At 37.3% G+C, this 26,561-nt stretch overlaps 1 protein-coding gene across 1 annotated transcript; it reads left to right on the top strand.

Annotated features, from left to right (window-relative positions):
- The first annotated feature begins 4,101 nt into the window (after positions 1–4,101).
- Sf3b2 (splicing factor 3b subunit 2) lies at positions 4,102–26,464 on the top strand. The gene is made up of 13 exons (XM_089640928.1): positions 4,102–4,281; positions 5,560–6,799; positions 7,352–7,488; positions 8,201–8,373; positions 9,632–9,827; positions 11,387–11,596; positions 12,298–12,500; positions 13,907–14,057; positions 14,668–14,871; positions 16,713–16,963; positions 22,371–22,495; positions 24,780–24,976; positions 26,257–26,464. Exons 1-13 carry the CDS (start codon positions 4,261–4,263, stop codon positions 26,323–26,325), a joined length of 3,177 nt encoding a protein of 1,058 aa, XP_089497054.1. The 5' UTR covers positions 4,102–4,260; the 3' UTR covers positions 26,326–26,464.
- Positions 26,465–26,561: the final 97 nt, after the last annotated feature.

Genomic DNA, 26,561 nt, shown 5'->3' with positions numbered 1-26,561 from the left:
GGCGATCATAAATGAACCTACACCTAGATCGTCATCTTCGTGCTTTTAGTACTGAACATTGAACATATTTCGTCCGACGGATTTTTTTGGAACTAAGAGAAAAAGAAAGAGAAGGGAATATGTTGTCACGACGTCACAAACCATCGACCAAAGATAGAGGAAAGTAAAAAAAAAAAACGGTACTACCATAGACAATATAAATACGGTCCCAATTTATTAGCCTAAAATATTATTTAAAAATGAAAAAATCGTAATTGCATGAATTATTTTATTACTCAAACACAGATAACACAAAAAAGGGACATACAAGCTTGTGTAAACACAAAACACATTTTAAATGACATTAAAATGTTAACACACCAAAACAGAATATTAGAATATTATTTCATTTAGAGAAAAATAAAACAGTTGTATATAGAAGCGTATGAAGGTATACGCTTCTACGTCCATTTTGGCAGCAATGAGCCCGCTGCTGGGTTCAGGGAAGAAATCTGAAATAAATAAACATCACATTACTCAAACAAAACATAGAATATTATATCTGTAATTCAGTTGCTGGCTTTGAAGAAATAATAATTCTATTGAATGAATATCTTTATCATAATAACGACTCAAATCAACGTCTATTCTTTCATTCTATCTCTCTAATAATAAATAAAGTTAATGATAAGTTACATTAGAAACATTAAACAAACAGAGGGAGATTCGCACCTGCATTTTGGTTAACAGCCCGGGTCCCTTGTGCACCAGGTAAATCCCGATATATTCCGATATCTGGAAGATTAAGGGTCGGCAAAGCATCTTTTTTCAACGAGCCACAAGTCGTTTTTAATTTTTTTGCAAAATGCGAACTACAAACATGTGCATAATTTGCCAAAATCGGGTAATAAATATAATCTATTCTGCCAATTCTCCACGCCCATTCCCGAAACAGACTCTCGTTATTGTCGTGTCGCACTGAAACAACATCCTCACAGCTTTCGACACTACAGCGAAATTAGCGAGGCATTTTAACAAATCTACTTTCACTTTTCACAAATATTTACGTCGGCGAAGAACCATGAACATAACCATAAACATGTGGTGTTTTGACTTTTGTTACCACAGATATCCCATTTTATACAACTCATTTCTTCTATGGCGTTCAAAGTGTTCCTATTGGATATTGGCATTTTAAATATTGCTATGACGTCACCAAACCGCCACCATTCTAGGACCAAAATTTAGGTCGGAGTCGACCCCCCTGGCGGCGATCATAAATAAACCACTCTCTAGATCGATATCTTCGGACTTTTTGTATGGCGCCATTTTGTCACCCCCTTAACCACAGACGACCACAGATAAAACGGTTGTTTGGTCCAGACAGGTAAATATATCGTGGACCATAAATAAATCTCAAGGCCATTTAAAAAAAGTGTAACCATAAACAATATAACTACACCCAGCGAACATCGTTCATTCAATAGCCCACAAAAATTATATTTTAAAAATAAAAATATTGGAATGCAGGAAAAGGAAAATAAAAAAAACCCACAGCTATGCACACATAAAAATACTTTTATTTTCAAAAAGACAATGGACAGTAATACAAAACAGGGTCAGTACAACCGATGTATTGAGCATTGATTTATCATTGAAGTAGAAGATAAAACTAATATATCTAAACAAAACATGAAACAGAACAAGACACAGAAAAATAAAAAGTAACGGTCTCAACTAGGAATCGAACCCAGTCTTACTGCAACAACTTAATAGGATTTAATTTGACCTTGCACAAAAATACAAGAATATATACACAAAATACATATTCAACAAATTTACGTGTTCATTATTATTGCCACAGCACTAGAAGTTATTCAAATTCTCCTGCAAGGGTTTCATATAATTTCCACAGCTCTGTCGTCAGCAAACATCATGGAAAATGCTGGTTAAATCTGAATACTTACATGATGCAATTCTGGAGAGGTTTAAATGACCTTGTATGATGTAATCGTGGTTTTTTTTAGCAGTTTTAGCATCCCAATACGTGGGATTGTATCGCGTCGGAATACTGATAGGTCTGAAAAGGAAAATTAATTAAATTATTAGCCAATGAAGTACATTCAGAAATCAGGAACATTGTATCAAAGAACGAGAGGTTAGTACCTGTATTTTACAACGGGTTCGGGTCCTTCTTTCAATTGGTGGAGATAGACCGGATAACACACTTTAACACAACACGGCATTAATTTATCACCTTGAAGAATTCTAGCACGTAACATTATTTTTAGATGGGTGAAAGAAAATTCAAAATATTTACGTAAAAACATCAACTGACTTTTCAACTTACGAAATGGCGTCTTGGAAATTACCGTTAATTTTTATCGGAGCATAAAGCATGCTTAGCTTCTCTTTCTGTTACACGAGTCGCTATGGTAGAGAGCGAGAGATCAAACTACAATTTTTGCTCTAAGCCAATGAGATCTGAGCTTTCAGCCACAACAGCTTTGTCTATAAGAATTTGGGTATTGAATAACTCCTCCCATCAGGGTTACAAGGTCATGCGGGAGTTATACGCCCCTGGCATAGATGTACCACGGCCATAACCACGGCATAAATCATGCATAAATTAACCACTCACACAGCCACTATCATGGACCTAAAAAGACCCGGACGGAGCAATTCGAGAACAATTTGAAGCCGCAGGGTGGGGGGAAGATGTATGAAAAATGCCAAAAACTACCTAAATTTTATAATGGCTTATCCCATTCCTTGTCTCATCAAATACTCCAAAAAGTCAAGGTCGTTATAAGTGCATTAACAATACAAATACAAAATTATAATAGTTCATTGTACACCACTTTGCAAACAAAACGCTTCAAAAGTTAGTCATACAAGATGGCTGCCAGACAATTTCCCCTCACCATAGATTTGATTTCAATGCTATTCATACAAATCGCATTGATTCTCTGTCCATGGCTTTTTAGGTTCATGGCCGCCATAATGGGCGCTCTAGACCAGAAATGCTCTGGACCATCTCTGGACTAGTCTAGACCATAGATTTACCATTCATCATGCCATCATGGCCCTAAAAAGCCTAAAGGGCTTGTTAGGTCCATGATTCACGTCCAGTGGGCCAGTCAAAAAAACCATAAGGTCCATGGGGCTAGTGGACGACATACCCAACCATAGATATATACCCAGCGACCCGCGGCCATTAATAATTTATCAAAATAAAAATCCTCAATGCATGTAACAAACAATTCAATGAATAAAGAAACATAAAAAAAGAACATGCTTGACGTCATCAAAATAATAAAAACATATGTCAAACGTAATTTCACCCAAATACCGTGTTTAGAAAATCGAAATAACGGAAGAATACGAAAAAAAAACATTTATTTCAAAACCTTTTTTTTATTACATACGATTTTAGTACATACGATATTTTATTTAATACGATAAAAATTTATTTCAAAACCATTTTTTTATTGCAAGGAGCACCAAATCAATGATATTTAAAATGTTTCGCCTCTTTTATTAGTTTGATACTTTGAATAATCAAAGGTTTGATATTACAAAATACTACTATCGGTCTCGTAAAAATCGTAATAATACGCGCAGCATCCTCCTACCATATAAAAAAATGTGATTGCTCTAGTAGCATCGTTAACTATTAACATGAAAAGAAAAAGAAAAACGTTTAGAAAAAATGACTGATTGAACGTAAAAAATTTAGGTATGTGATGCTACTATAAGAATTAAAAAAAAACTGTTTTACGGTTTCATTCGTTGTATCCTTTTCAATACATTTGAACCTAAATATCCCTTGACAGAGCATCTGGTCAGTGCGATTTTGTATGAATGGCATTAAAGCCAAACCTAGTGGGAGAGAAAATTGCCTGGAGGTCATCTTGTATGAAACTTTTGAATGATTTATATCATAAATAAACCACTCACATTTGTATGCAAAGTGGTGCGTAATAAAATGTAAAATTTTATTTGTAGGCTTTTTAGGCATCTATTATGTATTATCTATGGGTTATTTATGAATTCCCATGAATTCGTAGGTATATATTTATGGGTATATTTATGAATTCGTATTCGTATATCTATGGGTCGGTAGCGGATCGCCAGGATCGCTGTCAAATCGTCGATTTTCGTCGGCGTTTACCATTCATATTTCTGCACAAATTAGATATATGGCCGCAATCAAACATTTAATCCGTAAAAAAAAGCTACTTACTGTTAAAGCTATTTGACTGCCAAAATCAATTAGCTATGAGCGAAGGCAGCGAAGAGGTAAGTAAACTGAATTAATTGTTGGTTATGTTTTCATACAAGAAGACAGCAACAGTAATTTTGATAACGAAAGCTCGCTATACTTGTAAATTAGTAAAGTTGTCGAATTATGCCTCAAGCAAAAGCTCTTAAAAAAACAACACTTGATTTTAACTTAATTACTAATGGAAATAATGTAAACATGCACAAAATAAGTTCTGAGGTTGTTAGTTTGGGTCATTTGAATGATTTAGTATTTCCCAACCTTCTAAATTAACTTTAATTGAGAAAAAATGGAACTTTAATGCATCTTGTACCATCTCCCCCAGCATAAAATAGTTGTTTCTTGTAGTAATTAACACATTTCGGCCGGGTATTTTTTGCACTGGCGCTACCCCGACTCCGGGCGAAAATAATGGTCCTGCGCGAATTTCTTTAATTTGTTTTAACGAATATATTTTATTTCTACGAAAATATTTTAATAAACATTTCTATGTAGTAACTCAGCATACCCAAGCTATTAAAGTGCCAAACGAAAATCGAGTATTATTTGAAATGCAACTCAATTAACCTTGTAAAATGTTTATTACAGTCCGCCTATCGGTATTTGCTCACACCCGCTTTCTTTAAATACGCCCGACATCTCTCGCTCGCTTGCACATAGGAGTAGAGTGGGTGCGGAACAGAGAAAGATATTTGAATCGGGTTTCACAGTCATAAAAACCCTCATTCCAGGAATTGAATTATTTCAATAACAAATAATATACTATTCTTTTGTTGAAATACCGATGTAAACGAAAGGCACGAAAATAAATATAAAAAGGAGACTCGCATTACTATTCGATAATTATGTACATATAGTTGGGACCATTATGAAGAAATTGGTATATAATATTAATATAAAAACATTGAATAATTCGGTCTTTTCTGCCATTAAAAATGAGGCCGGCGCAAAAGGTAGAACCACCCTTAACAGCCTTAAGCATCAATCGACCGAACGGGTAGAACTACCTTTCCCGGCCGATGTGTGTTAAGTCGAAACCAAGTGCTATTTATAAATTTTTGCAATTCGACGATGGAATGGAAAATGAAATTCGACAAGTTTATCTGTTAATTTGTTACATTAAATTGGTGAACGATGTGCACATAATTTCCTATTTCTCAGAATACACAATATGAGTTTTAGAATTTATCCTCTCTGCTCATTCCCGTAACTGAATCTGTGTGACAGCACAGATCTGACACATAGATCTTCCAAAAGCTTCAATGTTCTTGTAAGGAAAGTTTATCTCGTTCAAGGATGGGATGGCGGTGAGGATAGCGCAGCAACAAGCCATGATCGAACAGCAGAGGCAGGACGACCTCTTGCGTCGTCAGCGATCTGCCATGCAAGAGTTGTCCAACGACTCCATGACCGACCATGAGGTGGAGATGCAGCGTCAGATGCTCTCTGTGATGCCCGGACCTCACCCTCCAGGCTTCGGCGGGCCCGGCTTCTCCAACAAAGGCGCACCACCTCCCAACCCAGACATGCCTCACATGATGGGCAACGCCCCGCCACCTGGAGTGATGCAGTCCTTGAGGCCTCCGGGAGTACCTCCTCCCTCTAGCTTCGGTTCCGGACCACCAACCCAAGGCGATTCCAGCCCGATGCAGGGGCACATGATGGGACAGTTGGGACCAGGATCGATGGGAATGGGCCCTCCTGGTCAAATGGGACCAAATAATGGTCCCTCTGGTGGTCCCCCAATGGGACCTCCAGGGATGGGCTCTAACTCTGGACCTATGGGGCCTCCTGGAATGGGACCACCAGGGATGGGTCCACCTGGAATGGGTCCTCCTGGAATGGGACCACCTGGGATGGGTCCTCCTGGAATGGGTCCTCCAGGGATGGGTCCTCCTGGTATGGGTCCTCCTGGAATGGGTCCACCCGGCATGGGACCCCCTGGAATGGGACCTTCTGGAATGGGTCCTCCTGGTATGGGTACTCCTGGAATGGGTCCTAACTCCGGACCAATGGGTCCGCCTGGTATGGGTCCATCTGGTCAAATGGGTCCTTCAGGCCACAATTCGGGTCCGATGGGTCCTCCTGGCCAAATGGGACCACCTAGTCAGATGGGTCCGCCAGGTCATGGTCAGATGGGACCTCCTGGTGGAATGGGGCCAGGTCCTCCGGGGCAGATGGGCTCCAACCAAGGTCACATGGGTCACGGCTCCATGGGCCACGGGCCTCCGGGTATGGGGCCGCCTCCCCTGATGGGAAGAGGGCCAGGCATGGGTCACCCCCCGGGCATGGGTCCCCCTCCCCCGTGGGGTGGTCCTATGGATCGAAGTCTTCAGGAAGACATGCAGCCAAAGAACCCGAGACAGCAGAATACCAGCAACTTGCCGTCGCTGCTCTCCCTCAAAGTGGAAAAGCCTGAGGAACTCAAGAACAAGAAGCCTTCTGATGTAGTACTCCCCAAGGCTTTGGAGGAAGCTCTTGCCTTCAAGGACCAGAGAGCGGCTGCTGTGGGATCCCACGAGGACAGCGAACCTGGTCAGTATACTTACATGGTCTAAAGTAGATAGAGTGGTGTCCAGATTTGTGTGCAGTATTCTATGCGATGGTGGAGGTTGACAAAACTATGTACATCTCCTTTTAACATATGTTCCCTCATTCCCCCATCGTACCTGTTACCCAATTACCTGTCCCTGTCTTACAGTGTTCGAGAATATACCTACGTCGCTGACCATTGCAACAAGTATCAAAGTCAGTCTGTTACGGAAACTTGTCCAGTGATGACGAGTGATCCCTCATTGCAAATAATATTGATTCTCACTAAAATGTGCAGTTAAAAATAAGATAAGTCAGATTACTTCCCAATTTCACTATTCACCAAGCTATTCTCATAGTTGTGTCAAAAAAAACATAAAATGACTACGGTCCACCATATGTATAAAATACAAATTAATTCACAGACAAAATATAGCAACAGTGGCTGTACGCTGTGTGAAGGAATAATTATAAAGGCATGTAAAACATTAAAAATAAATAATTGTTATTTTGTAGTTAGTTGTAATATTTTGTCATCTAATTGTTGTTATTTAGTGATCCGGGAACCAACGCCCCCACCAGCACCTGTGATCAGCTCGGAGTACGGTGCCGAAGGAGAAGAGGATGATGAAGGGGACTCCGATGATGAAGGCCCCGAGGCCCCCCCGCCTCCTTCCATATCCAAACAGGAGGTAATCCTAGGTTTTGTTTATTATTAGAGAAAATGATTAAAACTATTGAACATCTACTATATGAAGCCACAAACACTAAAGTATGTTGAATTTACAAGTGTCGGTAATAATAAGTCCGACATTATATCTACGGTAATAATAATGACCTTAAGATCCCAGGCTACCAATGCAGAGGTTTCAAATAAATTTTATTTACTAAGGATGGGTTGTTTCATAGAATTTGAACAATTTATCAAATTTCAACGTTTCTATTCAAGTTCTGTTATTATACCATTGTAGGCCACTTACTTTACAGAACTTTCACAGAACTTGAAAATTAACTTTGCAATTTAAAGAAATTGTTCAAATTCTCTGAAACAAACTTGTCCTTAATGTGTTATTTCACATTTAATTCATATGAAATAACTTGGTACATTTGCCTCCCATTCCCGAGTGATAGATACTCTTAAGTATCACCCAAGTGAAAAACAAACATTCAGGATGGCTTCAGCCATGTTTGGTGACCAGATTTGAACAGCCAGCCAGGTACTTCCCAACCTTCCTCCTCTCCATTTCCTTTAGTCCCACAACATTCCACAATTGGGGATGCCAATTTTATAGTCCCACTGAGTCCAAACAGTTGGGAAAATTTATTATTAAAAAATCAAAAAAAGTATTTTTTACAAATGCAGCCTGGAATATTATTTACATGGTATTGTTTTATGTATCTTAGGGCATGGGCAGAGCTAATAAGAACAAGCGTAAAAAGAAGAGGAAGAAGATTGCCAAGGCAAATCGATTGGAGTCTAAGAAAGAAGAACAGATCAAAAAAATTGAGGAACTGAAGGAAAAAGAAAAGAACCAGAAAAATAAGGAAAAGGAAAAGATTGCAGATGTTGATGTCGAGTTAGTAAATCCTTTTTTTTTATACCTTATATAAATATATATTATCACTATGGAGCGAAAAGTCCTAACTAACATTTTTGGTAAAAATTAGTTAGATTTTTCAAAGTACTTAGTTTTGAACCACGCTTCTATGGATAAAGTTGATAACTGCGTGAAAAATACCTAAATTGATTTATTTCATGGGTAGTCACTAACAGCGCAGAATCAGATTTTTTAAATTTCAAAACCAAACCTAAATATATTGATTACAATCTATCCACTTCATATTCAAATATATTATTTGACCTTTATATTATAACATAACATAACAGTTTTTCACGCATATATATATATACATATATATATATATATATATTACCAAACAACTTAATTCAACATATCCAATACATAAACTGACTAATTATCTATAGTTTTCATACGCCCTCGCTTATGCCGAGTTCACACGAGGACAACAACCCAGCTCCTATTCTATTTTCGTAATAACTTACTTGTTTTTTTGCGAAAAGATGTTTTTGTAAATTGTACCGTCTTACCAGATAAAGTGTTTATATATTTATAAAAATAGTCATAACTTATTTATTTATTACAAAATAATAAGTTATAATGTATTATTCTCAGTGAGTTTATAAAACTCATTTCGGGAAAGACAACATTATATTAAAGACAAGACAACATAGATATATTAAAATAAATAAACGCAGAAGTTATTTTGGAGTTTCAAAGAAAGAATGTGTCAGTCATTAATAAAACTGCTGAGGAAATAGCTTTTAAGAGCTTTTGCCAATGTTTTTTTGTTCATTGCCGGAAGTTTTAGATTACTAGGTAATGCGTTATATTGCTTATGTGCAATGTATTGTAAGGAGTTAATTCCAAATTTAGTCGTGTAGGTAGATGACGATAAGTGTATTTGATTTTGTGATAATGTTTTGTGCTGGTGTATGTCGGAATTAAAGACTGGTTTACTCTCTATTAAATATTTATGACTCCAGGATAAGTTGGCGAATAGGTTCATCAACAGCCACGTATTGAACAGAGATACTGGCACAAATCAACCTATTTGTGCCGGAGTCTCACACTCGGCGTCGTTAAAGCTGGTTGAGTGGAGGTAAAATTGGAGTTGATGTACGAAGAGCTACAAACACCTATGCAAAGAGCCGCGGTCTGCCAACCCCTGAAGAACCTCCAAGTTGCTTGCCACATGGCATAATAATGCACAATATGCCATCATAGTAAATGATTTTTACCCATATTCTTTCAGGTACATTCAAGAGAATCTTCAGTTCCACGAGATGGAGCCAATGTACCGCCAGTTCCACAGGATATTCGAGGTATTCAAGATATCGGAGGAGAAGACGGAGCTCGAGGAGCTGGCGGTGCCGAGCCGTCCGGTGCCCACGGCCCGCAAGGCCGAGAAGGTCCAGGACCAGTTTGAAGTGGACGAAGAAACTGAAGAGGTAGGCAATTCGAATCCCTCACTCAACTTAATCATTTACCCATTCCACCTTAGTGGCCACAATAGGCCACTTGCATAACTTTTTTTTTTAATTCAGTCAAAAATTCAAAGACATTCTATATCTTTTTTTTAATTGTATTTTTAAAACCATGGTGATATTCTGAAAATTTGAATCCACGAAATCGGACAGTTATTTTTATATTTACATTATATATTTTTTTAAGTTATTTGAAAAAAAATGTAAGCCGCTAAGTCATGAGCCAAAGAAACTTACAAACTTCAAGTCATAATATCTATCAAAATCCTGACAGGGAGCGGACTCTGTGTTGTGTTTAAATATAGATTCATTAACTACTGTAGGGTCAGATAGTTTCTTTGTGCAAAAATACTTCTGCTGCAATACTGCAGGAAAAAGATTTTCGGTTATACTGAGTATTAAATAACTGTTGGAAGGTTTATGGCTATGCAAAGATTGTCTTCATGAATGAAGCTATTCTTAGGACGGGTTGTTTCGGAGAATTTGAACAATTCATCAAATTTCAACGTTCATTTTCGGGTTCTGTGAAAGACTTATTCAAGTTCTGTTTTTATATCATTGTGGGCTAGTTGCTTGACAAAACTGAAATTAAAACAGAACTTGAAAAAATCTTTCACAGAACTTGACGTTGAAATTTGATGAATTGTTCAGATTCTCCGAAACAACCCGTCCTTAGACTGACCCAATCCAATTTCAACCGATTTTCAAATATTACTTCATAATTTTGTAAAACAACTGCAGGCGTGCAGGCTATACAGATGTAAAAAATTATGTCAAATGCAAAACTTCAAAGTCAAAGTCTCAGTGTTGCTATATTTACAAAAAATCAGAGTTTGATTTTTTTTAAAATTGATTAAGAAAATCGTAGAGCCTTTTTATCTTAGTAGAAAGATCTTTTCATATATTTTATAAAGATTTTCATAAATACAGCATTAGTTAAGTTACCGAATTATTATTATACAATTTTTTTAAAGCCGTTATAATATGCATGCAAGCTGCCTATTTATGGCCGCTATTTAACAGTGCCTTCCATCTATGAGGCTATGATTTATACCCAAAAAATAAATCAAGACTTTATTTATTGAACCCTCATAGATAACATTTTTTTACATAAGTACCTAGAGTATTACAGTGTCAATGTAATGTTAAAAGAATATTTGAAATAAATACAAAATCAAAAAAATTGTGGCACTCGCAAAAAAATAATTATTCTAATATCTGTAGCGAACAATTTTCATAACATGGTACATCTTCCAACTTTCTTTCTTATACAACTAATATAAATAATAATAATATTTGGCTAATTTATATAGCACCCTCTTTGTGTAAAATCACCCCAAGGGCGCTGTACAAATATATTCATTAAATAATTTACATATTAACTTTGTAAAAGATAATTATCATTTCATTCTTAAATGGTGGTCATTTTTCACATTTAGAAACTTATTTGTATGGCATATTATATGTAGGTGAGAGATCTTTCAGATTATAACAGTTAACCAATGTGCATTTTGACATTGCAGAAAAAGGCCAACGATGAAAAGGAGCGGCTGTCCAAGCGTAAGCTGAAGAAGCTGTCACGCCTGTCGGTGGCGGAGCTGAAGCAGCTAGTGGTGCGGCCTGACGTGGTAGAGATGTACGACGTGACAGCCAGGGATCCCCGCCTGCTAGTGCAGCTCAAGGCACACCGCAACACGGTGCAGGTGCCCCGCCACTGGTGCTACAAGCGGAAGGTAACGCTTCTGCAACGCAGGCCATCCTAACTGTACCTTTTCTGTCAATCATCACATGTGAAATTCTATCTTTTTGTCACATCATGACAAAATCGTCTCTATCACATCGCCTAGAGTTGGGAACTTCAGATCACATATTTTTGGTTGTCCCTCACTTAACAAATATCCTGTCTTCTATCAAGCCTTATCTAAAGTTGCCTCTCCTCCATTCAACATCTCATCTCTTCTAAGTCTGAATTCAACTCCAATCTTTCATATACTTATGAAATTTGTCATTTTAAACAAAATTAATACATAAATTCACCTTCCCTCTCTCCATAATTTGAAATGATGGCCTAGTACACCCTTGAAGGGTGATAGCCAGAAATAATTGGAAAAAAACCTATCTTTGAACAAAGAGAACATTATTAAAATGGTGATAAATTGATTTGCAGCTATTTTGTGTTGTTTTATAAAGTTGGAAATTAACCTTGTAATTAAATATGTTGATGATAAGATAAAATTCCCGCAGAGCTGCTACAAATTGGCTTTTTACATCAACTGGCTCAAGTTTTTCAATACTCCCACACGGAACATTATCGCCGTATCAAGGGTTGATATGACCACGTCTTATGATTGCGCACGCAAAAGGTTAAAACAGCAAAACTTCATTGACGATTTTCAAATATGTTTGTTTAGTAATATTTATCAATGTATTTTAGTATCTGCAAGGTAAGCGCGGTATAGAGAAGCCCCCATTCGACCTGCCCGACTTCATCAAGAAGACGGGCATCATGGAGATGCGAGCCTCGCTACAGGACAAGGAGGAAGCCAAGACCCTGAAGGCCAAGATGAGGGAGCGCGCGAGACCGAAGCTCGGGAAGATTGATATTGATTACCAGAAGTTGCACGATGCCTTCTTCAAGTAAGTTTATTGGTTATAGCTAGACCACAAGTGTGCAGACGCGTGTCTCATGTCATGCGCAGAAAGGGCATCGTTTATCAGTAGATCGCTTGCGTTCATTGGTGGTTGTCAAGCCGCACAAGCCTCCCACACCTTGCTTCATTCCTGACGGCTAAGGAATGGTCTTTAGTTTTTGTTGTAACTCCCGGTGATAAATAATAAAAACTCCCGAATCAACAAAACACTGTGGACTTTTTTGTGATAATTATAATCGGAGCTTGGACAGCTGTCCAGTGACCAGTGTCCTAAATTTGCAGGTGATAGAAATAATTCTGAGCTCTCGACCTGGAATAGCAATGGTATTTATAAACCTATAAATCTCTGTATTACCGACAGTTCAACATTACCACAAGTGCCATCTGTGATCTAACTATAATCTGAGATATCACAACTATGAGTCAGTTTCTTCCAACTGAGTAGACTGTCGCTGTAGAAATATGTGATGCTTATGTAAAACTATGTTGATCTATGGGCCAGTTGTTTCGCAGAAGTAGAACACTTCATCAAATTTCACAGTTAATTTTCAAGTTCTGTGAAAGTTCCACATAAGTGCTGTTGTTATTGCTGTGGAAAGCGCTTTGTGTAGGGCTTGTTATTATTTGCAATTTACGGAGCCTTTCAAATCCGTAAATGGTGTTCGGGAGATATGGGAGATTGATGATTGAAACCAGTGACTGCAGGATTGCTTTTTAGTTTATTCGTGAAAACAATTTTTACAAATGCGCGGAAAGGGTGGCAGTAAGATAGTAGGACTGGCGGGCGCGTCTTGTCATGTTCGCTTGCGTTGGGTAGCGGATTAATTAGCGCCAATGTTGTCATATGTGGGGAGAAATAAAGTAGTCCCACATTGCGTTATAGGTCATTTGTTACACCAGAACAGAAATAATAGAAATAACAACAGCTATTTCGCCTTCTGAAGGCGAAATAGCTATCACGCATAAAATTAGTTTATAAATATTTTATTTTTTTAATAAATTGAATAATAATATTATTTGATGTACACAAAAGAGAAAATTAAAATGGACTTCTACAAATTAAACTTGATAACAATAAAAAAAAAATATATATATATATATATTGAAAAAAGACACTTGGATGGTTTGGGAGTAAGAAGGTTTAAGTAGATTGGATGAATGCAGAAAGGAAGTGTGAGGTGAATATATGACGTGAAAGTAAAGGATAGAAGAAGTCGGAGATGCCCGAGAAAGACGAGTCGGATCAGAATAATGAGTGTATATAAGACGATGTATGATTGTAAAAAGAAGTTTGTGCCAAGGTAGAGTTGTTTGGGGTCCATCTTTCTGCCTACCCCTGTTAGTTAGTTATTTATTAAGTCATCTGACATAGTTTCTATTATTATTTTTCAGATGGCAGACCAAACCACGCATGACAATCCACGGAGACTTGTATTATGAAGGCAAAGAATTTGAAACAAGATTGAGAGAGAAAAAACCGGGAGATCTCAGCGAAGAACTTAGGACTGCCCTCGGTATGCCTGTTGGACCAAATAGTCACAAGGTGAGCATTTCTTGTCTATTAATCCCTAATCGTACTCAAGCAAGGTAAGAAGCACTACAATTGTACATTCATTTTGCCTTCGGCCTTTACCTTTGACCTGCTAACTAGTTTAAGATAAATATATACATCTCTCTTTATCAAGTATGGTATTGTTGTCTATGTGTTGGCTTTAACGAAAATATCTCTTTATTTATTGAAGGTTCTCCTCTTGTTGCAAACTTGATCCCCTTAGCTCTCTGATCACGGCTTGCTCAAGATGTAAAAAGCCTCGGGGCACATATTTGGAAGGCTTCTATAGGGTTGTCTTAAAGGAGTCTGCTCACAAAACTGGAGCTTATGATGACCGTGCTATGACCGAGCTGAGAAGGTACGAAGCAACTGCAAACGGTGGCATTTCACGCCGTTTGCGGTTGCTTTGTTCCTTTCCCGTAATTCGTGGCTCGGTCATGGTATGCTCCGGTTATGTGGGCAGACTCCTTTAGTCGAACAGCTGATGTACCGACAGCAAGTTCTTAAGTAGGAGTTTTTTTTAAATATTATCAGGTTATTCATAATTCGATAATTTGTAGAAATAATGTATTCCTTTATTACATATTCAAATTTTTCCCAGGTGCCCCCACCTTGGCTCATAGCACAGCAGCGATACGGCCCCCCGCCCTCATATCCCAACCTAAAGATAGCGGGACTCAACGCGCCCATCCCTGACGGCTGCGCCTTCGGCTACCATGCCGGGGGCTGGGGCAAACCCCCCGTGGACGAGCACGGGAAGCCCCTGTACGGAGATGTGTTTGGTCATACACAGAATGCTCAGGATGTAAGTGTTTTATTCTGCGGTAAATTAAATAAAACTTGGTATTGTCACATATATTGATGCAGGCAAACTGACATGTCATACTGCGCTCACTTTTTGACATCATTAATGATCAGCATAAACTGGTAAATCATTTACATTACATCCACCATTTGGTGCGATTTACATGGTGGTGGCAACATCGGGCCTTATTTCTTCAAAAAAGTCGGCTGAGCTCGCTTTACAGTCAATGGAGATTTTTACCAGACAACGATTAATGATTTTAAAATATGGATGACATTGATCCAGAAAAGTTGCAGTTAAAACATCTCAACATGTCTCAATAATTTTCACTGACACTGTTATTCCTGACATATATGGCCAGTAATCCATGAAAAAGCCCAAAACTGGATGTCCAAGAACAGCTGTGGGCGCCACAAGCTACAAATCATTTTCAAATCTGAATACTTAACCATGTTGATACATCATCAATATAATAATTAGTGCTTTTTTTACAATTTTTAAAACCACCTTATAATAAAAAAGAGAGATCATAATATTGTACATTTACAATGTCAGTCTTGGGCGCAATTTTTTATTGATTTCATTTTTAAATATTATGTTTTTATTATTATTATTTAATGAGCAGCATTCTGCTGATTCTCTCATATCTGATTTCAAAATAAGTTTAAAAGTAATTGAGTTGTTTTAAATTTAAAATAAGTTAATCCTTTCTTCTATCCGAATAAGAATCCAATCGAGCTTCAGGGCGGAGACACCGTTTTATATAACACCATATCGCTCGCCATACAATCCCATACATACCTGTCACACCTGACAGATGTTGTGTTAATAGTTTGGGTATGGCTATGATGATACGCCGTGATCTGCTAGCCGGGCAAAATTTGAAAATTATGTCAGATCAATTTACGGAGCGCCGTGATCACGCGGCTGTCATCTTTCGAAGTGACAGATCTCATATAAAGAAATGATATTCCGCGGTAGGTCCCAAATTAATCTGACCGCTTCTCCTGAGGAAGATTATAGCGTAGTGTGACACCTCAACATATAATCAGCGCCCTTGAGGTGATTTCTCACGAAAACGGCGCTATATAAATTAGCCAAATATTATTATAAACTGCATAGGCCACTCCCAAATAAGTGTTGATGCGTATAGCGTAATGTGGCTTAGGCTTTTAAATGGTTTATATTTATCGATGACATGTTGTGGAAGTTCGTTCCATGCACCCACTACTCTATTTGTAAAGAAGTGTTTCCTAGGATTGGATGCAAAAGGTGTTTTTATTTTTAACGTCCACGGAGATTTTAATTTTTTTGGTGGCGAAGGATGCCAGGGCAATTATAATGTCCTGATAAAATTTTGAATATCCCAATCATGTCACCCCTTTCTCTTATTTCTTTTAACGTTAGTAATCTTAGTTCCTTGAGTCTATCTTCATATTGCCGGTCATTCAAACCTCTTTGTATTTTAGTAAATCGTCTCTGTACTGTCTCTATTAGATCCATATCCTTCGCAAAATAAGGACTCCATATGTTTTGTATATTTTCAACATCAAGTCCGTGTTAGGTCAAGGAAGGCTTTCCCGATTAAATATGCTAATGAATTTTCTCTTTTTACAATTCCCATTTCAAGTCTTATGATATGGTAACTCCTTGGTCTTGTAACACTACTACTTTTAGAGGTGTTCTATTAAGTTGGTAAGCAAGATTAGGGTTGGTTTTTCCAATATTTTTCAACATTAACAGAATATTTTTAACATAAGCCAATTCTTTGCCTATTGAAATGTTTCGAGACATAATCCGTCTTGTGTCTTTTTGCATTTAAAAAAAGGATAACATTTTAGGATGTGGAAGAACCGGAGGTGGATAGAACAATGTGGGGAGAGCTGGAATCTGAATCTGAGGGAGAATCATCAGAAGAGGAATCAGATGGGGAGGAGGGGGCGGCAGAGAACAGCGAGGCGCTCGCCAGCGGTCTGGTGACTCCGGGCGAGGGGCTCGCCACTCCCTCTGGAATGTCCTCTGTACCTCAAGGCCTCGAAACTCCCGAAACTATAGAGCTGAGGAAGAAGAAGATTGAGAACGACATTGAAGGGTTAGTATTTTGTATTTATTCCTTCTCCTAATTATAAAAGCAAAGCAAAACATAAGCCCCTCGACTCACTAGGGCAGTCCCGTGTCTAGCTGAGCAGCTTTTAATTCCTAGTATAATTTACTTTAGAAAAATTTGTCAGCCTTCAAGAATGCAAAAATATCTTTCAAATGTTTAAATCTGGGGCTTAATGCTAGAGAAGTGCCTATGTCAAATTTGTTAATCGCCCAGGAATGAAGACATAAAACGTACTGAAATAATATTTTGACTTTTACATTAGATAGGTCACGATTTCATAAATCTAGAGCACCTAACATAGGTATTCATAGCATTCAAATATGGGACTACTTCCTGGTACTTAAATCAAATTATCAAAAACTGACATGACTGACACTTCTAGCATAAACCTCCAGAAAAATATGAACTTTAAAAAATCAACCCAAGTTTTTTTACTATAATACATACATCTATTGTAAATTTTTGACTTAGTTGGGCCGGAAAGTAGTTCATTTCAAAGAAAAAATAAAATTGATTTGAGGATTGAACCTTCCTCCCCATGGACTGGAGTCAACCGCCGCCAAAATCAATTGCCACCAAAAGTTGATAGAATGCTTTGTCATCGACAACAAATCTGTTTTAGCTCAATTGGACGCCGGGATGTGGGTTAGTTTCCACTTCCAAGATTTGCATTCATTCACAAAAACAAAAATTAAATCAAATAGATGTATTTAAAAATAACTAAAACTGTAAGGACTTATCTGAATAAGTTGGAGGCATGATTAAAATTAGTCACTTGGATTCTTCTGAGTAAAACAAAGTAAAGAAGATCGCTGGAGAAGCAAATAAATTTTAATTGGGGTAAAAGAATCGGAGAGCAAAAGAGAGGTCTGTAAAATAACTAAATTAGATTCTCAAGCGCTGGTTCAGCTTTGGCATAGTTAGGCCAGCTTTAAGACCGGTTCAACCATGCCTACGCCGTGGTAATAAGTCAGGTTTTTCACTATTCTGATCTTAAGCGCGGCACGATATTTACCTTACATTTTTAAGTAAGACGATAGGTGATCCGTGAGTCATGTTGACCTTAACCCGTAGAAGCCGGTAAGAATATTCAACAAATAAAAATACATTTTTGTTAAGGCCAACATGAAGACAATACCAAACTTCGGGGGTTTAGGATCACAGGGGCCTAACTACAAAAATGCGTGTTTTGAGTTAAGCATGGTTTCGGCAATGTAAGAATCGTATTTATTAGTGACACAAAGCACTATCTCGTACACAGAGCCGTTTATGAGATACGGTTGGGCGTATCTACAAATTAAATTATACAATTAGAAACACAAAGGCATATTCCCTGTTATACTTTTGTGACATTACCAACAAAATATATTTTTAAGGCCACACGGATCTAAAAGCTGTTATGCCTTTGTGATATTAAACAAATATATTTTTACAAGGGCCACACTGATCTAACAGCTGTTATGCTTCTGTGTGACTTACGGATTTCTATGGTTATTCTACACTACGTTGTTAGGACCGCGCGAAACTTGGTTGATCCACTGTCACTGTAATTTTAATCAGTCGATAAAAATGTTTTCAAGGGGTAGAAAGCTTGTGGAAATGGTGAAGAACGATGCTGCACGTAAACCAAGTAAGTGATAACCAACAACTTTCAATACTTTATTAAATAATAGTGAAAAACATGTGCATATAAAAATTTGGAGGTTAGGTTTACGCGTGCCCAAATTTATTTTCATACAATATTCATGTTAGTTTTCAATCTCTAACTTCAAGATGCTAGTGTCGCAGAAGAAGGGAGACATAAAGTACTTGCATATGAATTATCGATGCCAGAAGAGCCAGAATGGAAAAGATCGATAATAGTACATCAAAGTAATTGTATAGTTTCTGTTGTGCGTACATTTTACATTCTTCTGTTTTTTTAATGACGTGTTCAACTATGTTGTTATTTTAACAAATTTGTATATCATCAAGTATATTTTAACGCAGGTGATAATATTTCAATCTCTATCTTATAGAACTTCAAGATGTTTGTGTCACAGAAGAATGGAAGCGTAACGTTCCTGCTAATGAATTATCTCTGCCTGAAGAGCCAGAATTCGATAGATCGATTATAGTATATCAAGGTAATTGTATAGTTTCTGTTTTGCGTAAATTTTAAATTGTTTTGTTTTTCAAATATGTTCAACTATGGTGTTATTTTAACAAATTTGTATATCATCAAGTAGATTTTAACGCAGGTGATAATATTTCAATCTCTGTCTCATAGAACTTCAAAATGTTTGTGTCGCAGAAGAAAGGAACGTATCTGCAAATGAATTATCGATGCCAGAAGACCCAGAAGTGGAAAGATCGATAATAGTACATCAAGGTAATTGTATAGTTTCAGGACTTCATTATTGTCTTAAAGATAAAACACTACAGTTGCTGTTGTAACTACTGTTGTAAATTATACACAGTAATAAAAAGTTAGTAGTAATACATATACAATACAATAGTAATTTGCCATTTATGTTTTCAACATTGACTTATATTTTCTTTCAGATATTTCTAGTACAGTGGAATTAATTAATGTTAACGGAGATTTTTCTGCTGCTAATTCAGATGTTGACCCTGAATATTTGTTATCTGACTCTTCGATAGATAATGTTATGTTGCCATCATTAGGAGTGATCAATGACGGATTAGAGAATACTCTGGTGCTAGAAGATTTACCGTGCAGCTCTTCAAATCCACCTGTTGCAGCAGATTCCAACCCGAGGAAACGACGCAAAATAGCGGATCCCAAAGATTGGAAAAATAACAAACGTAGGATCAGAAGACAAAGTGGTTTACCGTATATTTCCATGAGGGGTAAAAGCGTCGAGGGGAGAAGTTTGAAGATAAAAGACTGCAGTAAATGTCCCAGATCCTGCAATGATAATTTTTCCGAACCTTTGCGACAAAGTATTTTTACTGAATTTTGGTCTATTGGAGATTTAGAAAAACAGAAGCTATTTTTAAATTCTTTGATTGAATCTGGGGATAAAAAGAGCACAAGAACAGCTCAATTAGTCTCCAGGAGATCAAAAAGCAATGAATATTATTTGATGAACGATTTAGGAGTAAAATTACAAGTTTGTAAGGGATTCTTAATTTCAACATTAGACATTTCTTCAAAATTTTTGCGAAGTGTCCTGTCGGCACGAAATGCCCTTAATTTTATTGCAATTGATAAAAGAGGGCGCCACCCCCCTTCCTCAAAAATACCAGATGAAGCTAAGGAATTCATTAGAAATCATATAAAATCATTTCCCAAGATGCCCTCTCATTATGCCAGGAAAGATTCCAGCAAGGAATACTTGGCAAAAGACCTCAACGTACAGATAATGTACGAACTGTACTCAGATAAGTGCAAGGAGGAGAGCCGTATCCCGGAAAAACTTTGGCTCTATCGTCAAATTTTCAATAACGATTTCAATTTGTCGTTTCATGTGCCACGTAATGACATATGCGATACGTGCTTTAAATATTCGCACATGAACGATGAAGAAAAGCTTCTCCAAAAGGAAGAACAAGATGCCCACATGTTCAGAAAGGATTCAGCCCGACAGAAGAAAAATTCTATCAAAGTACAGGCTTTGGACAATGAATGCCACTTAGCAGAATTTGATTTGCAAGCGGTATGTTATTGCCCGAAGACGAATGCCAAGGCTCTTTTTTACCGTAGAAAGTTGGCGGTATACAACTTAACCGTCTATAATATTGATAAAAAAGCATCTTGCTATATGTGGGACGAAGCAACTGCAAGACGGGGTTCTACCGAAATTGCCTCTTGCATTTACCATTATTTACAAAAGTATTCCGATGGCAAGGAGTGGAATTTTTTTTCAGACACATGCGGCGGTCAAAACCGAAATATTAATATGTCAGCAATGTTCATGTATGCGGTAAAAAAATTTGACATCCCAATCATCAACCATATGTTTTTCGAATCCGGCCATTCCCAAATGGAATGTGACTCTGTTCATGCTAGGATAGAAAATAAAACAAAAAAATTAGACATTTTTCATCCAACGGGGTGGTATTCCGCTGTGCAGATGGCCAATCAAAATTACAGTGTTATTGAAATGAATCAAAAAGATTTCATTGATTTTGGCATAATTCAAAAATGTTTAATAAAAAATAAAAAAGTCGATTCACAAGGACAAAACATTAATTGGCTAAAAATAAAATGGTTTCAGTACCGAAAAGATGATCCAGATAGGATTCATTTTAAATATAATTTTGATGAAGAATTCAGAATCCTTCCATGCATTCGAAGAGCTCCTCGGGTACAATTCGTATTGGGAGAGCTTGTACAAAAATATAATTCTCCAATCCCAATTACGGAGGAAAAACTTAAAGATTTGAAGGATTTGTGTACAATGGGAATTATTCGCGAGCAATACCATACTTTTTATAATTCTTTGCTAACTAGCTCTGCCGTGGAAGATGATGATAGTTCATAAATTTTGTATTATTTCTCTGTCAATCAAGATGAATTTAGTCCTTTTTCATGATTGTAAATTATTATTATTGCTCTGTAGTTGAGAAAGAATATTATGAAGAATGCATATTTCTAAAAATGTTTATAAATCAATAAAAAGCATTTTAAAATCTTTGTTTCTGTTGATATTCCTGTGATCTCAAACAACCCATGTAAAGTATTGATGAATATATTAAGGATCACAAAGGCATATCTCAGTCATTTTTTTATAAAAATATTTTTGTACTTATCAAAAGTCTTTAATTTTTGTGTAATATGTATGTTTTGTGTAATATGTATGTTTTAAGTAATATTATTATTAAAATATATATATATTACCTTCACATGTGTTTTATTTTCTGGGTATCATAACATTAAAACTTTCATCTGAAAACAATGTTTTTGTAAATAGGTCCCTGTGATACTTACGTCCCTGGTCAATTATTGCTGAATAGTTAGGAACACACAGGCACATCTCACTCATTTTTAGTAAATATATTTTTTTAATTATCATAGGTCTTAAATAATTACCAAAATATATGTGTTTTAAGGAGTTAGATAATGTATCTATAAATAAAAAAATTTCTTTCACTAAAATGTTAATTATTTTCCGAGTTTCAAAGCATTAAAATCTTTATTTGCGTTTATCTCAAAACCAGGTTTTTGTAGATAGGCCTCTGTGATCCTAAACCCCCGACTTGATAGTGACATTTTGATTTTTATGTTTAACAAACCCAGTAGAAGGAATATCCAAAGGCAAAATAAATGTATATGATCGACACTGCAGTTGCAGTGTTTCTAGACGTGCATGGGCATAATTATTCAACACTGCAATTGCAGGGCTCCTGCTCCTAAGGGTTAATCAAATTTTGTGTGTGTTTACAGAGGGGAGACGCCGGTGCTGTATCAGGTGTTGGCGGAGAAGCGCGGGGTGACGGCTGGCATGATGGCCTCCACACACGTCTACGATATGACGGGGGCTGGAGGGGCTCAACCACCCACTGTTATTGGTAAATATTATATAATAATGTTTTCTTTGCCGTCTACATAAAACCATAAAACGAATGCATCAATAATTGATCTCCCGGGGCAGTCTTTTGGTAAATATGTATACAGATTTACGGGACATGGTTAATAGGCACATTTTATTTTAACAACACTTTGTATCAGTTAGATACATATAACAATGAGAAACAACTATCTCAGTAAATGGAAAACAATGCATTTACCCAGTATTTTTAATTTATAACTTTATAACCATTTATAACTCTTTCTGTCAATTCAAATTAATTTGTGACAAGTAGTCTAGGGTATCTTTTGAGTATACTAATAAACAATACAGGAAGTGTTGAATAAATCAAAACAATAGAGGTAAATAAAATAAAGAAGAATTTAATTAATGCATTATGTTACATCTAGTGATTTTAAATAATTTGTTGAATGGTTAACTATATAATTAGAAAAATAATGCGAATACATACTGCACTTGAAATATCATGCATTCCCAACAGGGTATTTTCAGTTTTTTTTTATTGTCTGAAAAAATTACAATAATGATTTTATTTTTATGTTAATGAATAAATTTTACATAACCATTTTTGATTTGCCACCAAAACAATATTGACGTTGCAAAGTGTAAATGCCAAAAGCTGGGTCCAGACATGTTCTTTTGTCCGTGCCGTACCTCCGTTTCGTACCAGCGTCGCGATCCAAAAACTCTGGACGCATCATCTTTTGTCCGTACCGTACCTCCGTTTCGTATCCGCGTCGCGATCAAGAGCCCGTATCTCCGTAACGTCGCTGCGATCATCGCGTGTTCATTTCCTCCCACCATGTCGTCGACTGCGGAAGTGTTTGAGAATTTGACGATTGCTTGCGCATCCTTCATTGTTATTCACAATAATATAACGAAAAAAAACAAAAAAGGCGACGTTGGTGGGAGTTAGAATTGTTCAAAAACAGAGAAAGATGTAAGACGCCGCGAACACGTCCAGACTGGCGCAGACCCGTACCGTATCGCCTTTGAACGGGTCGAAAAACCGACTCGCGATGGATCGGAGCGTACCTCTATCCGTATCGAGACGCCGTACCACCGTACCGTACCGAACGGGCGTCCAAACTAGCGTTTTTGATCGCGACGCTGATACGAAACGGAGGTACGGTACGGAGAAAAGAACATGTCTGGACCCAGCTTAAGGTGCCATTGAACAGTAAGGTGCTTTAGCCATTTATCCTTTCCAGCTTTGATGTTCATTTTTGTTAGAGACTATAGCGTTGTTGACGTCACATCAGGTGAAGTTCCCGATGACAGCTGTCATTGTAAAGTTTTTTGTAATGCGTAGTATTCACTTGTAACTGGTGTTCAAAATTTTGAATGTGGTAAATGTGGTGTGTGGCTGTGTAAAACCTACAGTAGTAATATTACAAAAAGGCGATGGGAGCGAAAACAACTGGTTTCTGTACACGATGGTACCCGAATTATATTGAACTTGATCATCTTACGACCAGCAATGAAGACAATAATATTGCTCTTTTACAAGCATAAAAAACAAAAAAAAAATCTAAAAGAAGATTTTGGGTTCACCCATGTAAGGAAATAAATCTTAATTGTAGGGAACTCGCTGCCAAGTAATTACATGAGAATGATGTCAAATTGACGTTTTTTTCCAACCTCAATTCACACCTTCTCCGCTAAATCCTTTCTAACGTATTCCGGTTAATTATAGTTATATAAACATGAATATTTTCCCACCTCCAGAACAAATTTAACGGTTAATTATGTTGGGACGTCATTTCTGTCAAACGAGTACTAGATTCGAATGCAACCAGCGCTACAACTGACGTCAAACCATTAGTCGACGCGACGCATCATGTACCAACACTAGTAAAATAGTATGGCTGGCGGATATTCACAAGCAGTTCACGTGCACAATACTCGAGTCGTTTGTAAGTATCTCCGTGTATGGAGATACTTACGAGCCTTACTGCGTATTAAAGCCAATGAATCCACTAGATCTCACTGTTTATCCCATATTTTATATAATTCATAAAAATCACTTACGTAAATTTGGGTATCCATCGCTCAAGTGGTTATTGCATCTCCTCAATTATGAATGAAAATTACACATTTTTAGTATGATAATCACACCATCAGAAAAATAAAATTTACATGAGGTAAGCCTCACAACATACCATGTTCCCACTGGCTCCAGGCAGTGCAGAACCCTCGTGCAGTATTCATATTTAAAAAAAATTCATTTGGATCGCAACTTAATAACCATCCAATGATTCCAGCGGCCCGCCGAGGCCAGGCTGGCGGCCCGGTGGCGGAGCGGGGTGGGGCTGTGGAGCTTGCCTTGGATCCTTCGGAGCTGGAGCTAGATGCGGAGGCGATGGCGGCACGCTACGAGCAGCAGCTGCGTGCCCAGCAACACCAGCCCGCCAAGGAGGATCTCTCAGACATGCTTGCCGAGCACGTCGCCAGGCAAAAGGTATATTTTTTTTATTGATGATTAAAACGTTTTTTGATGACCAAATACGGTGAAATTCACTTAAGAAGTTTGGTTTTTTTCGGTACCTTAAGGGCTGAATTTGAATAATGTCCTAGCCTACATGCATATAAGGATTTCCTACATAATAAGTTTTCAGTCCCTTGGAAAACTTCTTAAGAGAGTTTCACTGTAGTCCAATTTGCGAAATGGCAAATCATCATATTATATCGGCAGTATTTCTGCTTGCTCGATTCCTTTTTTTAAAATGGGCATACAGACAGTACAAGACTAATTAGTTACCCTGCTTTTTAAAACGCTGCATTTTTAGGGCCCTAGTTTACCAGGACATTGTGGTGGCACTACTAAACTAAATGTATAGCACTCTATGGAGGGTCCTTCACCAGGTGTCCACTTGGTGGCGCCACCAGCATTAATGTGTGACTTTATAGTTATTGGTTGCTTCCATCAGACATGAATCACCCCTTTCAACTCTCGACTCGTTAGCACGTCTGTGAAAATGTTGTTCTATGTTGGAATTGCTGACAATTCTGTGGGCCACTCTGGTGTCGTTTGGTAGCCTATAGACGACACCATGGTTACGCAACTGGTTGCGCCTCCATGGTGTCTCGGAGAAATAGAGCCATTGTTAAAATATTACTGTTTTTTTTGTTGTTGTTGGAAAATGTTTAAGTACAGTAAAACTTTCTAAAAAAAAACAAAAAATAAGATTTTCCAAAGGACATTGAGGCTGAAAAGAGTGTGACACGTATGGTAATATATAGATGAATGAATGCTGTAGTGCAACGCTGACAGTCAAGCGGCGTGCTAGTTACCACGCGCCACGTATGATGAGGAACACCGGTCCAGCTTATCAGTGCTACGCCATCTGTACAAGAGCGTGCCCTTCTCTAGTAATTTATACAAAGATCTGGATGCTAGTTAAAATGTTGGCTTAAGGAGGCATTGTTTTCAGTCTTTGATGTATACAATATTAATAAAAACGTCTTAATTAATTGAAGACGACTGTACTCGGCCGTTATCGGCGCGGCACTGTGGCGACATTGTGTAACTGACGGTCAGCAACCGAAGGTATACAACTGACTTACGTGTCCATACTACATATTTCCACCCTAATGGGTTTATTTGGACCATTTTAAGGGACGGAACCAAAAAACTTTATAAGTAGGCTTCACTATAATATGTAGTTGTTTATTCTACACTTGCATAAAATGTACTACTTTTATGAAATCTTTTCTTAACTAAATTGTTTTTATTTTCAGAGCAAACGCAAAAGGCAGCAGACCACAGATTCCAAACAGGCAAAGAAATACAAAGAATTCAAATTTTAAAATCACTTTAGAAATCATTTTCATCTTACAACTAGGAGAAGAATTCTCCCAATGGACTATGAATTATGATAAAGATTGTAAGAACTTGACAAAACAATGATAATGATGTGTGTAGAAACTATAGACTATAATATTTAAAAAAATATTTTGTGTCTGCTTTCTGAGGAATAAAAAGTCATTATGTGGTTGAAATGTTTTAATTCAATTATTTAGTGGTATTTTTTAAAGAAAACAAT

Source organism: Hesperophylax consimilis, chromosome 16 (assembly GCF_061612785.1).
Source record: "Hesperophylax consimilis isolate HC1 chromosome 16, BYU_Hcon_1.0, whole genome shotgun sequence".
In the NCBI taxonomy this organism is placed as follows: Eukaryota; Metazoa; Arthropoda; class Insecta; order Trichoptera; family Limnephilidae; genus Hesperophylax; species Hesperophylax consimilis.
This window is presented reverse-complemented; position numbering and strand designations above follow the sequence as displayed.